The sequence below is a fragment of the Phoca vitulina genome, unplaced genomic scaffold (assembly GCF_004348235.1).
Source record: "Phoca vitulina isolate PV1807 unplaced genomic scaffold, GSC_HSeal_1.0 scaffold13, whole genome shotgun sequence".
NCBI lineage: Eukaryota > Metazoa > Chordata > Mammalia > Carnivora > Phocidae > Phoca > Phoca vitulina.
Window position 1 is genome coordinate 10,555,042 of NW_022589716.1, and position 12,524 is coordinate 10,567,565.

At 36.6% G+C, this 12,524-nt stretch overlaps 1 protein-coding gene across 4 annotated transcripts in view; it reads right to left on the reverse strand.

The window, feature by feature from the left end:
• SFMBT1 (Scm like with four mbt domains 1) overlaps positions 1-12,524 on the reverse strand; it is a 126,595-nt gene that overhangs the window by 50,830 nt on the left and 63,241 nt on the right. For all 4 annotated transcript variants that reach the window (XM_032411465.1, XM_032411467.1, XM_032411464.1 and 1 more), the window contains one exon: positions 4,117-4,271. In XM_032411465.1, the coding sequence (XP_032267356.1) occupies positions 4,117-4,144 (28 nt within the window). In that variant the 5' untranslated portion in view covers positions 4,145-4,271. The remainder of the gene's footprint in view (positions 1-4,116; positions 4,272-12,524) is intronic.

Below are 12,524 nucleotides of genomic sequence, written 5' to 3' on the forward strand. Positions count from 1 at the left end.
ACCACGGTGTTTGCTGTATTGTTTTCCATTCATTTTTATCCATGTGTGTTTGTTAAATTGTTTTCCATTTGTTTTTACTTGTTTGAAATTTTTCACCAGAAATGTAACAAGCCAACAAAGACTGCACTGGAAGCATCCTGGAAGTATGGGTCATAGAAAGTCAATTTCCATTACCAAACCATAATGAGGTTGAACACTCATGGTCCTTAGCCAGGAACCTTCTCCCTCAAACAGCATGCTAATTTACAAATAAAAAAATAAACACCGACTACATTAAAAGTAATGAATTAAAGAACTAAAATCTCTCATAAATTAAAAACTACTAACAAGCCAAGAAGAAACAAACTAATAATCTGATAGAAAAATGAGCAAAATACATGAAAAAGAGAATTTATCAAAAAGAAATGCAAATGGTCCTTAAACATATGGAAAGATGTGTAAATTTACTCATTTTAAAAGAAATGTAAATTAAAACTACACTGAGATATCAGATTGGAAAAAAAATTCCAAAGTTTGACAACGTACTCTACGGTAAGGCTGTGCTTAAGCAGGTAAAGCACAATGACAACCCTGGTGAAAGAGAACTTGGCAATACTAGCAAAATACATATGTATTTACCTTTTGATCCAGCAATCCCACTTCTAGGAATCTATCCCAAAGATATGCTGGCAAAAATACAAAAAGACATGTACAAAGCTATTCGTTGCAGTACTATTTGTAATGCCAAGATTGGAAACAACCCAAATGTCCATCAGTAAGGAACTGGCTGAATAAAATAAGGTCCCTACATCTATATGGCTGTAAAAGGGAAAGATTACTACATACTGACGTGGGATAATTTCCAGTATCTAAGAGATACGACTATGAATATATATATGTATGTAGTCACACACATACTTGTTTATAATTTTTAAATGAACAACAGAAGAGTAAAATAATAAAAACCAGTTGCATATATAGGGAAGAATGAAAAGGATGAATAGTATCAGATTGAAAATGGGAATGTTACATAATTTTGACTTTATCACTATGTAGATACTTTATAAAATTTTAGAAACATATTTAAATCAAAAGAAAAAAATTCCAACTGAAACAAATATGCCTGTTGGTGACATAACCACAAGGAAAACAGGATTACTTCATGTCATATTAAAATATAATATCTGACTGCAAACCCCAGTGGAATATATTTAGAGGCAAAAACCATGAAGAAATTTTAAACCTCACACTGATATTAATACTTGGAATGCTGGTACTGTTGAAAAAATTATAGAAATATTATAGGGTAAAAATAAGTGATGATATTAACATCATTATGAAACAACACAATTCCAAAAGAAAAGAGACGCAAGCATAAAATCAAAGAAGTAAAAGCCCTGCAATTTTAAATTAAAATTGTGAATATAAAACAAAGCCATCGGACTCTTTTCTCTTCAAAAGACGTGTAGTTTCCAGCTATGTCAATGGATAAGGCCTACAAGAAATGACAACCTAGTATCAATGAGCACCCCAGCCCCCAGACTGCGGTCGCTAAATATTATATCCACTATCAATAAAAAAGAAAAATACACAGTTTCCCTAAGAAATGGTAGATTGTAAGTCTGGGGCAGAAAATGTGCAAGAGGTACCTGGGAATCTTACTACCCTAGAAAGCAAGGACTGGAACTATCAAAGATACATGACATCACACCAAAAGAACACAGGAACCAATCTGAAAGAATGCTCATTGCTAGAATGGGGCAATTTGATCATCAAATGAAGGATGACAGCAATGGAATCAAACTCATCACATATGTGTGTGTGTGTGTGTGTACATGTGTGTTTGCGCATGCACATGCATGCACTTTAAATCCATGAGTTAACAATAACATTTAAAACAAAACACTGATAAACTTCCTAAATGGCAGAGTAAGTACCTCGGTGAACCCACTCTCCCAGAAAAGTAGCAAAAACGCTGGCTAAAAATGATGAAAATCAACTATTTCAAAGTTGTGAAATTAGCTGAAGGCACACAACAAACGGAAAAGTTAACTATTCAAGACAAGCCACTGGACGTGGTTAGAAGAGCAGGGTTGCAGTTTAGGTTGGGACTATTCCCATTCCTCATCCTTCTTCAGCTCAAAACAGAAATTTTAGAATTGAAAATACATAACCATAAGAAAACTCCATAGTAAGCCCCTTAGCAGAATAAAAAGGATAGAGGGAAGAATGACTACAATTAAAGACAGAGGAAAGAAAAAAAATGAAAAGAGTGTGGGACAGCAAGAAAAGATCTAACACTGGTGCCCGCAGAGTCCCAGAAAAAGAGAAAGAGAACAGGGCTGTACAAGTATTTGAAGAAATAATGGCTGAAAATTTTCCAATTCTGGCAAAAGACATAAGATTCAAGAAACTAAGGAAACCCCAAACAAGATAAACCCAAGGAAATATGTGCAAAGACACACCAAGAGTCAAACTTCTGAAAACTAAAGACAGAAAAAAAACCTTGACAGCAGGAAGAAAAATTTAAGGTGAATGGAGGCGAGGGAATTCCAATGACAGCAGATTTCTCATTGGAAACCATGGAGGCCAGAAGGCACAGTATTTTTCAAGAGATGAAAGAAAAGAATTTTCTACCCAGAATTCCATTTCCAGCAAAAATATCCTTCAGTAATTAATAGGGAAATTAAGGCACTGTCCTAGGAAGGTAAAATATTTTATCACTAGCAGATCAACCCTAAAAAAATTCTATAAACAGAAATGGAATGACAGAAGAAGTAATCAGAAAATCAGGAAGGAATAAGGGACAATTTCAAGAGTAAAAATACTGGAAAATATAATACATTTTCCTCGTCCTTCTGACTTTGAATTATGTTTGACAGTTGAGGCAAAATTTAACAGTGTCTGATGTGGTTCTCAAAGTCTGCAGAGGAAATATTTAAGACAATTATAAAGGTAAAGAGATATAAAAGTAGGTAAAGTTTCCACACTTGGCTCAAATTAATAGAACGATGACAGCAGCCAGTATGCTAAGTTATGCACAGACAGGGTACTCCCTAGGGCAACCACTGAACAGCCACACACAGAGAGACATTCAAAACCACCATACACAAATCAAAATGACTTGAAAAACAGTGACAATACCAAATGGCAGAGGGGGATGTGAAGAAACCAGATCTCTCATCCACTGCTGGTAAGAATGTACAGCCACTCTGGAAAGTAGTCTGGCCGTCTCTTTATTAAACATATGATCTAGCAATTGTGCTTCTGGGTATTTACCCCAGAAAAATGAAATCTTAATGTACATGATTGCTCACAGCAGTTTTATTGTAATAGCTAAAAACCAGAAGCAACCAAAACGTACTAGAGTAGATGAATAGCTAACCAAACTGTAGTACACCCATGGAATACTACTGAGCAATAAACTGATACATGCGAGAATGTGGATAGCTCTCAAGGGCATTATCTTGAATGAAAAAAGCAAATCTCAAGAAGTCATATACTATGTGATTCTATTTATGTAACATTCTTGAAATAACACAGAGATGGAGAAGAGACTAACAGTTGCCTGGGGTAAGAGAAGGTTGGGGGGCAGTGTGGGGTAGATGACGGGGGTAGGAGAGAAGAGCTCTTTGTGGTAAGGGAACAGTTCTGTATCTTGACTGAGGTGATGGTTATGGAAAGCTACATGTGATAAAATGACAGAGAACTACATATACTTTATACATAGGTCAATTTCCTGGCTTTTATATTGTACTATACTTAGAAGAGATGTAACTAATGGTAGAAACTGGGTGAAGGGTACACAAGACCTGTCAGTACCATCTTTGCAACTTCTCATGAATCTATAATTATTTCAAAATAATTCAAAATAACTATCAAAATTAAATTTTTTTAAGACGTCTGTTCATAAAAGTTATTTGCTTTTTCAGCCAACATTATGAGGACCCCTAGTGCCAGGTTCTCTGCTAGGGACAGAGGAAGAGCTCACATCTTCAAAGAGCCTCCCGTTCAGTGGCAGAAAGACCAGTCAGCCAACACAGGTGAGGAGGAGAATTCTGCACTGTGAGAGGTGGATCCTGCTCGGAGGAGAATTCTGCACTGTGAGAGGTGGATCCTGCTCGGCCAAACCAGTACCTGCATCAAGCTGCTGCTCCCCGCTCATCTCCACAGACCAGGAGCTGCCTCCTCCCCACGCAAAGGGCAGGCCTTACAGTTCGGCTATGGTCTGAAGATTACTTGCACGTCTCAAGCACTTGCTCCATGGGCAGCCAAGGGTCCAAATGAAAGTGCTGGAAAATCAAAAAGAACACATAAACAGCCTGAATCCCCAGCATGTTTACCATTCATAAGACCTGGCACTCCAGTGAGTTAGGAGGGCACATAAAACAGACACACACTGGCAGAATAGAGGGGATTAGAGAAAAAAATGGGTACCTTTCCTAATTTTGGAGACTGCGTATGTAAATGTGTGTGTGTGTGTGTGTGTGTGTGTGTGTGCAGAGACTGCACTACCAAGATCTTGATATCTAAAAATCACAACAAACTAACATGTATATGAATCACTCTTTAACCTTAGATGTAGGATTTAGCACCATGACTCCTACCCACAAAACCCCTAATTCCTAATGAATTTCTGAAGGAAAAAGGTAGCTTTTAATGCTCTGTCTTATCCAATGAATAAGATTAAGGATATATTACTTTATCTAGTTTTTTATTGCATTTATCTAGAATATTATGCAGAACCAAAAAGTATCAATTACATTAGTCTACAGTTACACTTATAAAGGGAACCTCTCCAAAATAAGCTTTGAACCCATTTGTTTTTTTAGAACAGCTTTATTATAATTCACATACCAAAATTTCCCACTTTAAAAAGTGTATAATTCCACAGTTCTGAGTAAATTTACAGAGTTGTGTAACCACCACTATATCCAGTTTTAGAATATTTCCCTTCCCCTGAAAAAACACTTCATACCCACTTGCAGTTCCTCCCCGTCCTGTCCAGGCACAGAACAAGTACCTGACCTTCCTAGGGCTCCACAGCGAGGAAGTAAGAGAACCAGGTTTCAAACCAAGCAAAATGTCTATATTCCATGTCCTCAAGCACTGTATTTTACTGCCTCTCAGTGGGAAGCAACTGAGGGTTTAATTTTTTTTAAAAGACTGTATTTATTTATTTATTTATTTAAATTAATTAATTAATTAATTTATTTGACAAAGACACAGCGAGAGAGGGAACACAAGCAGGGGAAGTGGGAGAGGGAGAAACAGGCTTCCCATGCAGCAGGGAGCCCGATGCGGGGCTCGATCCCAGGAGCCTGGGATCATGACCTGAGCCGAAGGCAGACACTTAACTGACTGAGCCACCTAGGCACCCCTGAGGGTTTCTTTAAACGTAGAAAGGAAATGATCAAATCTGTGTTTTAAAAAAGATCCCTCTGGACCCAAGTTGAGAAACCATAAGGGAATGACAGCAAAGAAAACATGTAAGCATAAAACTTCTACCTGGCAAAAGACACCATAAATAAAATTCAAAGGTAAGAGAGTTTATCTTAAAAGTTCTCATCACAAGAAAACAGTTTTTTTTTTTTTTGTAACTATGTATGGTAATGGATATTAACTAGACTTACTCTGGTGACCATTTTGCAATGTATACAAACATCGAGTCATTATGTTGTACACCTGAAACAGAATATTATTTGTCAATTATACTTTACTAAAAATAAATAAATAAATAAGACCATGGAGATGGGTGAAAATATCAGCAACATAGAATAGGTTCATTTCCATATACAAGCTCCTGTAATTCAACAACAACAAAAAAGAAAAATGGGCAAAATATATAACTGATCCACATTAAAAAATCAGAGTTAAAGCTTATAAAAATGTGTTCAATCTCATTAGGAATGCGGAAAATAATTTTTAATTATATACGACTTTTTCACCTTTCAGATTGGTAAAAATTTTAAAACTAAAAAAGTCCAGTGTTGACAAGGAAGTTGGATGAATGGGAGAACTTCGGAGTACAGATTGGTACCACCTTTTTGGAGAAGAATTTAATGAAAAATAATTTAACTTACAAAGATTTAAAAGACACAAACTCTTTGAGCAGCAATTCTGGTATTAAGAATCTTTCATACAAAACACGTGTGTGGGAGGCTTCATAACCAGTGATGCTTGCAACAGTATTATCTTTAATGGTGAGAAACCAGAGACAACCTATGTGTCTACCAAATGGGAATGGAATGGCCACATACATTATGATACACCTGTACTGGGAAATACTCTACAACCATTAGAAGAATTTAGGTAGATCCATAAAAGCACATGGGAATGTTGTCTATACTGCTGAGCGGAAAAAGCAAATGAAGGACATTATTTATATTAACTTTTTAAAATCCTGTATCCATTGTTTATTTGACTACATTTGTGACTTTTTAAAAAAAGATTTTATTTATTTATTTGAGAGAGAGAGCAGGGGGGGGGCAGAGGGAGAGAGAGAGGGACGATGAGACTCCCAGCTGAGTGCAGAGCCCAACGTGGGGCTCGGTCCCAGGAGCCCGAGATCAAGATCTGAGCCAAAGTCAGACACCCAACCAACTGAGCCACCCAGGTGCCCCGACATTTGTGACTTCTAACAAATGATTTAACTCATTTGTGCCAATGGCATCATTCATAAAAGACGGATAACAGTACTGTACCCACTTCAGAGGACTGCTATGAAGATCAGTAAAACAATCCGTGAACAGCACTCAGCATAGAACTGCCCACGTGGTAAATGCTGAGTTAATGTTAACTCTCTACAGTGTTGACTGAGTCAAGTTCCTATGGCACTAACTTAGTGCATCATCTCTACAGAGAACACCCTGTCTCTTCATCATGGGCTGATGGAGCAAAGCCAAGGCCACATAAATATCTGGTGGTTCAGTAGGCTTTGAAGATGTGATCCACTGCTTATGTTCATAAACTCTTGGAATATGCCAGCACATTTTGTGCAGAGAGCCACCTAACGCAAAATGATTACACACACACACACATACACACACACACACACACATCATATATATAAAATAAGTGAAGCTTCAAAGCCAAGGACAAGAGAGAGTTGGGAAAACCACAAGACTTACGAAGCTGAAAGCTAAGGCTGTGATATTTTTTTTAAAGATTTTATTTATTTATTTGACAGAGAGTGAGAGAGCACAAGCAGAGCGAGAGGAAGAAGCAGGCTCCCCACTGAGCAGGGAGCCCCATGCGGGACTTGATCCCAGAACCCTGGGATCATGACCCAAGCCGAACACAGACGCTTAATCGACTGAGCCACCCAGGCATTCCTATTTTTTCAATCTTACAGCATCACTAAGATTTTAACCAATGAACAATCAGTTCATCATCTTAATAGGATTATGAGAAATAAACTGATGAAGACTTTTGCTGTGGAACATCTGTTAGATCTCTTCATTGCTAGTATGCTCTCTTTCTATACAATGAGGGGGGCAAAAAGCAGTAAAATATCCGGGAGCTTAGAATATGGAAATTTAATTCATTTTTCATTTATTTCCTTTTATTTCATTTACTTCCTATCATATTAAATTGTTTTACTTTATTTTATCATTGATTTTGGTATTATAATTCCTCCTGTGGTGGGTGACCAAAACACATTAGAGCTATTCATTTAAATAAGTTCTCATGAACTAACTGATCTAACCTTGCTCATCTTCTTTAGAATATTTTGGTGAAATACAGTGCCTAGATACTTATAAAAGGCTCTAAGAAGACATACTAAAGCCCTTATGAGCCATACTAAAAGCTAAGTGTACAAAATAAGCTTTGAGGTCAAACACACACACACACACACACAACAAAACAAAAATGAAAATGAAACCCAGGCAGAATAAAATGAAACTGAATTCACTATTTCATTTTTGGAGCTACATCAGTGTAAAACCATGGAATACTTCCCTTCTGACAGCTCTTTTAAAAGGCCTAAAAGCCATATGAACAACAACCAGCCTTCATCTTGTTTTAGCTTACACATGCAGTCCACACCCTAAGCCTCTACTAGGCCAGCTTCATGTTAATGCACTTTGTTTTCAAGGCTAAGACTAAACACTGAGTAAGAGCATTATTACATGGAAAAATTACAATAATGCAAGAGAGATTTCTGTGGGAGAGATCCTCAGTCAAAATCATTTAACAGTTCCAACACAAGTATCTTTTAAAGCACTTATGTAGAAGGAAAGAGACTAAGTGTGGCTCTAGAGGTAGGTATCCAGTCCATATAGTAGTTGCAAGAAAATACTTTAATTCAGTAAGTATTTACCAGGTAATTAAAAGGAAAATTCCCACTGAAATGTTTAAATTTTCACTCTTATCCCTCAACTTAACAGATGGAAGTCCAGTAATAATTTCAAGTATGCTGTTAAATGTGGTAAATGCAAACAATTCAGCAAATCTGATGCTCTATTTTGGGCATATCTGTAAAGTAAATGCCCTAGACAGCAAATGCTAGTGGTAGCATCACTGTAGTGTTTCGTTCCCCAACAGATGTAGCTTCCGACTGGCTCTACAACAGTCAAATCATTACTCCCTGACCTTGTACACATCCTCTCTGACAGGCTACCTAAATTAAATGTTTTGCTTCCATCTGTCAAATGTCAATGTAATTTGATTATTAGGGATAGACATCTTCCATTGTTTCATTAAGTTGTTTATTGCTGTTGCTTTTAACCCACTGCTCCATGTCTAACTAGGGAAATTAAAAAAACAAATTAAGTCTAATAAAGTCAATCTTAGCCACTCACATCGTCTAAATTAAATCTGACCCTAACTTAACTTTTCCATGATTATGTAAACCCAACACAAGGCACATCTATTGCAGTCGAACAAATCAGTACTAATGAATTTATAAAACCAATAAAACTTCTAAACAAAACCCAGAACTCAAGAATACCTTAATTTTTTTTTTAAAGGTATTCAACGTCACTGTCAGGAAAACGCAAATCAAAACCACGTTGAGATATCACCTCACACCTGTCAGAATGCTATTATCAGAAAGACAAGGTAACAAACTTTAGCAAGGATGTGAAAAAAGGGAACCCTCGCATGCATTCTTGGTGGGTATGGGAATTGGTTGCAGCCACTGTGGAAAACAGTATGGGGGTTCCTCAGAAAATTAAAAATACAAATAACATATGATCCAGCAATTCCCCTTCTGGGTATTTATTTGAAGGAAACAAAAACATGAACTCAAAAAGATATCTATACTCCCCTATTCAATGCAGCATTATTTACAAGAGCTAAGACATGGAAGCAACTTAAGTGTTCACTGACGGATGAACAGATAAAAAAATGTGGTATACACCCACATATACACAATGGAATATTCTTCAGCCACAAAAAAGAAAATCCTGCCATTTGCAACAACATGGATGGACCTTGAGAGCAGTATGCTAAGTGAAGTAAGTCAAACAGAGAAAGACAAATGCTATATGATTTCACACATGGAATTAAAAACAAAAAACAAAAAACAAAAAAAAACACCCCAAACTCATAGATACAGAGAACAGACTGCTGCTTGCCAGGGGTGAGGGGTGGGCAAGATGGATGAGGGTGGTCAAACGGTACCAATTCCAGTTTAAAATAAATACGTCCTGAAGATGTAAAGGGCAGCATGATGACTACAGTTAACAATACTGTATCATAAATTTGGAAGTTCTTATCATAAGAAGAACCATAAAGGTTCTTATCATAAGAAAAAAGTTTTTGTAACTATATGTGGTGAAGAATGTTACTAAAACTTACTGTGGTCATCATTTTGCAATATATTCATATATTAAATCCTTATGTTCTTCCCTTGGATTAGTACAATGTTCTATTTATATCTCAATCTAAGACCCTAAATGATGAGGCAGTATTTTAAAAGGGTTGTTGTGAACTAACATGAGAAATATTTAAGTAAAATATGCCATAAGCATACAATGTAATACTACACGGCCATTAAAAATTGTGTTAGAGAAATGTTTTCTTTCCAATCAAAATCCCAAGATTTAAGGGGCTCCTGGGTGGCTCAGTTGGTTAAGCGTCCAACTCTTGGTTTCAGCTCAGGTCGTGATCTCAGGGTCATGGGATCCATCCCTGTGTTGGGCTCCACACTCAGCAGGGGTCTGCTTCAGATTCTTTCTCTCCCTCCCTCTGCCCCTCCCCACTAGCCCTCTCTCTAAAATAAATAAATAAATCTTTAAAAAATCTTTAAAAAATACATGAAATAAAATAAAAAGCTAATTTAAAAATGCACCTAAAAGAGAAAATGCACAACCCAGCCATATTTTTGTAAAAGATGGTATTTGATGAGGCTAGTTCCTTCTACCAAAATATTAAGATAGCATGGTACTAGTGCAAGAAAAGACAAATACATCAATAAAGTAGAATAAGGCTGAGAAACAGATGCATTCATATGAGGATACAGTGGGTGATAAAATGGCATCCCGTATCAATTGTGAAAGGTCAAACACACAAAGAGTGTTAAAGAACTGGCTATCCATTCTAACAGGAAAAACACTGGATCCTTACTTCATGCTGCCACATAAATAAATTCCAGGTAAATTAAAAGAGCAAATCATGAAAAACAAGACTCCAAACAAATTAAAACATAAGGGAATACAGTTTTAAACCCTGGGACAGCATAGACATCTTTAAGCAAGGAAGCCATAAAATGGAATATTTAAAAATACTTAAAACTTCTGATTGGCAGAAAGACACCATAAACAACTTAAAAACCAAGCCACAGACTAGAAGAAAGTATTTCCAGCATATATAATACACAAATGATTAATAGTCATAATCACAGAAAGCACTAATAAATCACAGAAATAAATCACAGAAAGCATCAATAAAGAAAAAAGGCCAAACCTTTTTGGTTTGGAGAAAAAAAGTCAGGTATAAACAGGAATGTTAGAGAAGAAATGCAAATGATCAATAAGCATATGAAAATATGTTCAATGTCAAGGGCTAAAATGAGTTATTTCTCACTCAGATTGGCAAAAATAAAAGATTAGTAACATCCAATATAGGTGAAAATATAGAAAGAAATGGATGCTGTCATTACTAGGTGAAGAACACAAATGGCTACAACACTTTTAGAGAGAAATTTTATTCCATTAAAAATTTTAACTTGCATTCTCTACAACCAAACAATTCCATTTCCAATATCTATTTCAGAAAAATACCCAAAGAAAATAAAGAAATAAGTAGCATAACATTTTTAAAGAAAGAGATGAAACTGTTGTCTCTTCCAGGGCATACACGGAGAAGCACCCCCATGTGTACGATGCAAGGGCCTAAATGTGTGCTTGAATACTGTCTACACAAGGGAGAAATGAAGATCTCAACATCCATCTGTAAATCAGGGCACCTCCCTAACACGAGGGCTAAAAAGAATAGGACAGTTTCATAGGGACAGAGCTTATACTGGGGGTGCTCCACAGTTTTGGGAATAGACAGTAGTTTATACATATACAGGCATACCTCATTTAATTGCAATTCACTTGATTGTGCTCAGCAGATACTGCAGTTTTCACAGATTGAAGGTCTGTGGCAACCCTATGTGGGGCAAGTCTATCAGTGCCACTTTTTCCAAGAACATATACTCATTTTGTGTCTGTGTGTCACATTTTGGTAATTCTGGCAATATTTTAAACTTTGTGTTGTTGTATTTGTTATGGTGACCTATGATCAGTGATTATGACTTGCTGAAAGCTCAGGTGATAGCATTTTTTAGCAGTATTTTTAAAGCAAGGTATGTACACTGTTTTTTGGAGATATAATGCTACTGCATACTTACCAGACTATAATATACTGTAAACATAACTTTTATATATACTAGGAAACCAAAAAATTCCTGTAACTCACTTTATTGTGGTATTTACTTTATTGGGGTGGTCCGGAATGGAATGCACAGTCTCCAAGGTATGCCTGTATCTGTATATGTATGTATATACATAAAAAGAATATATATACACAAAACTATTTCTACAGGTACAGATATATATGTGCAGAAGACTTTAAAATGGTCTGGAAGAATACATCCAAGTCACTATCAGTGGTTATGAGACAGACTCAGGTACAGAGCTAAAAGGGAATTTTTGCTTTATCTGCACCGGATAAATTTTTTAGGATGACAATGTATTCATATGTGTATTTCTATGACTTAAATTTTTATTTTAAGAAAATGTATTTATTAAAATGGAAATTTATTCATTTTTTCAACAAATATTTACCAGAAACCTATGTGTTTGGCCCTGTAAAAATGTTAGAGAGATGTCAGTGAAGCAGGACAAAGACCTGAAGGAGCCATGGAAGGAAAGAGCATGCCAAGCAGAGGGAAAAGCCAGCCCAGAGGCTGGCAGTGAGAGCACAGGAGCTGATTCCAAGAACAGCTAGGGGACCGAGAAAGCAGAGGCCAGAGAAGCAAGGGAGCAAACAAGAGAGGGCAGCAGGACATAATTCACACCACCTACCACTCCCAGACCGCTCTGGGAGCATCT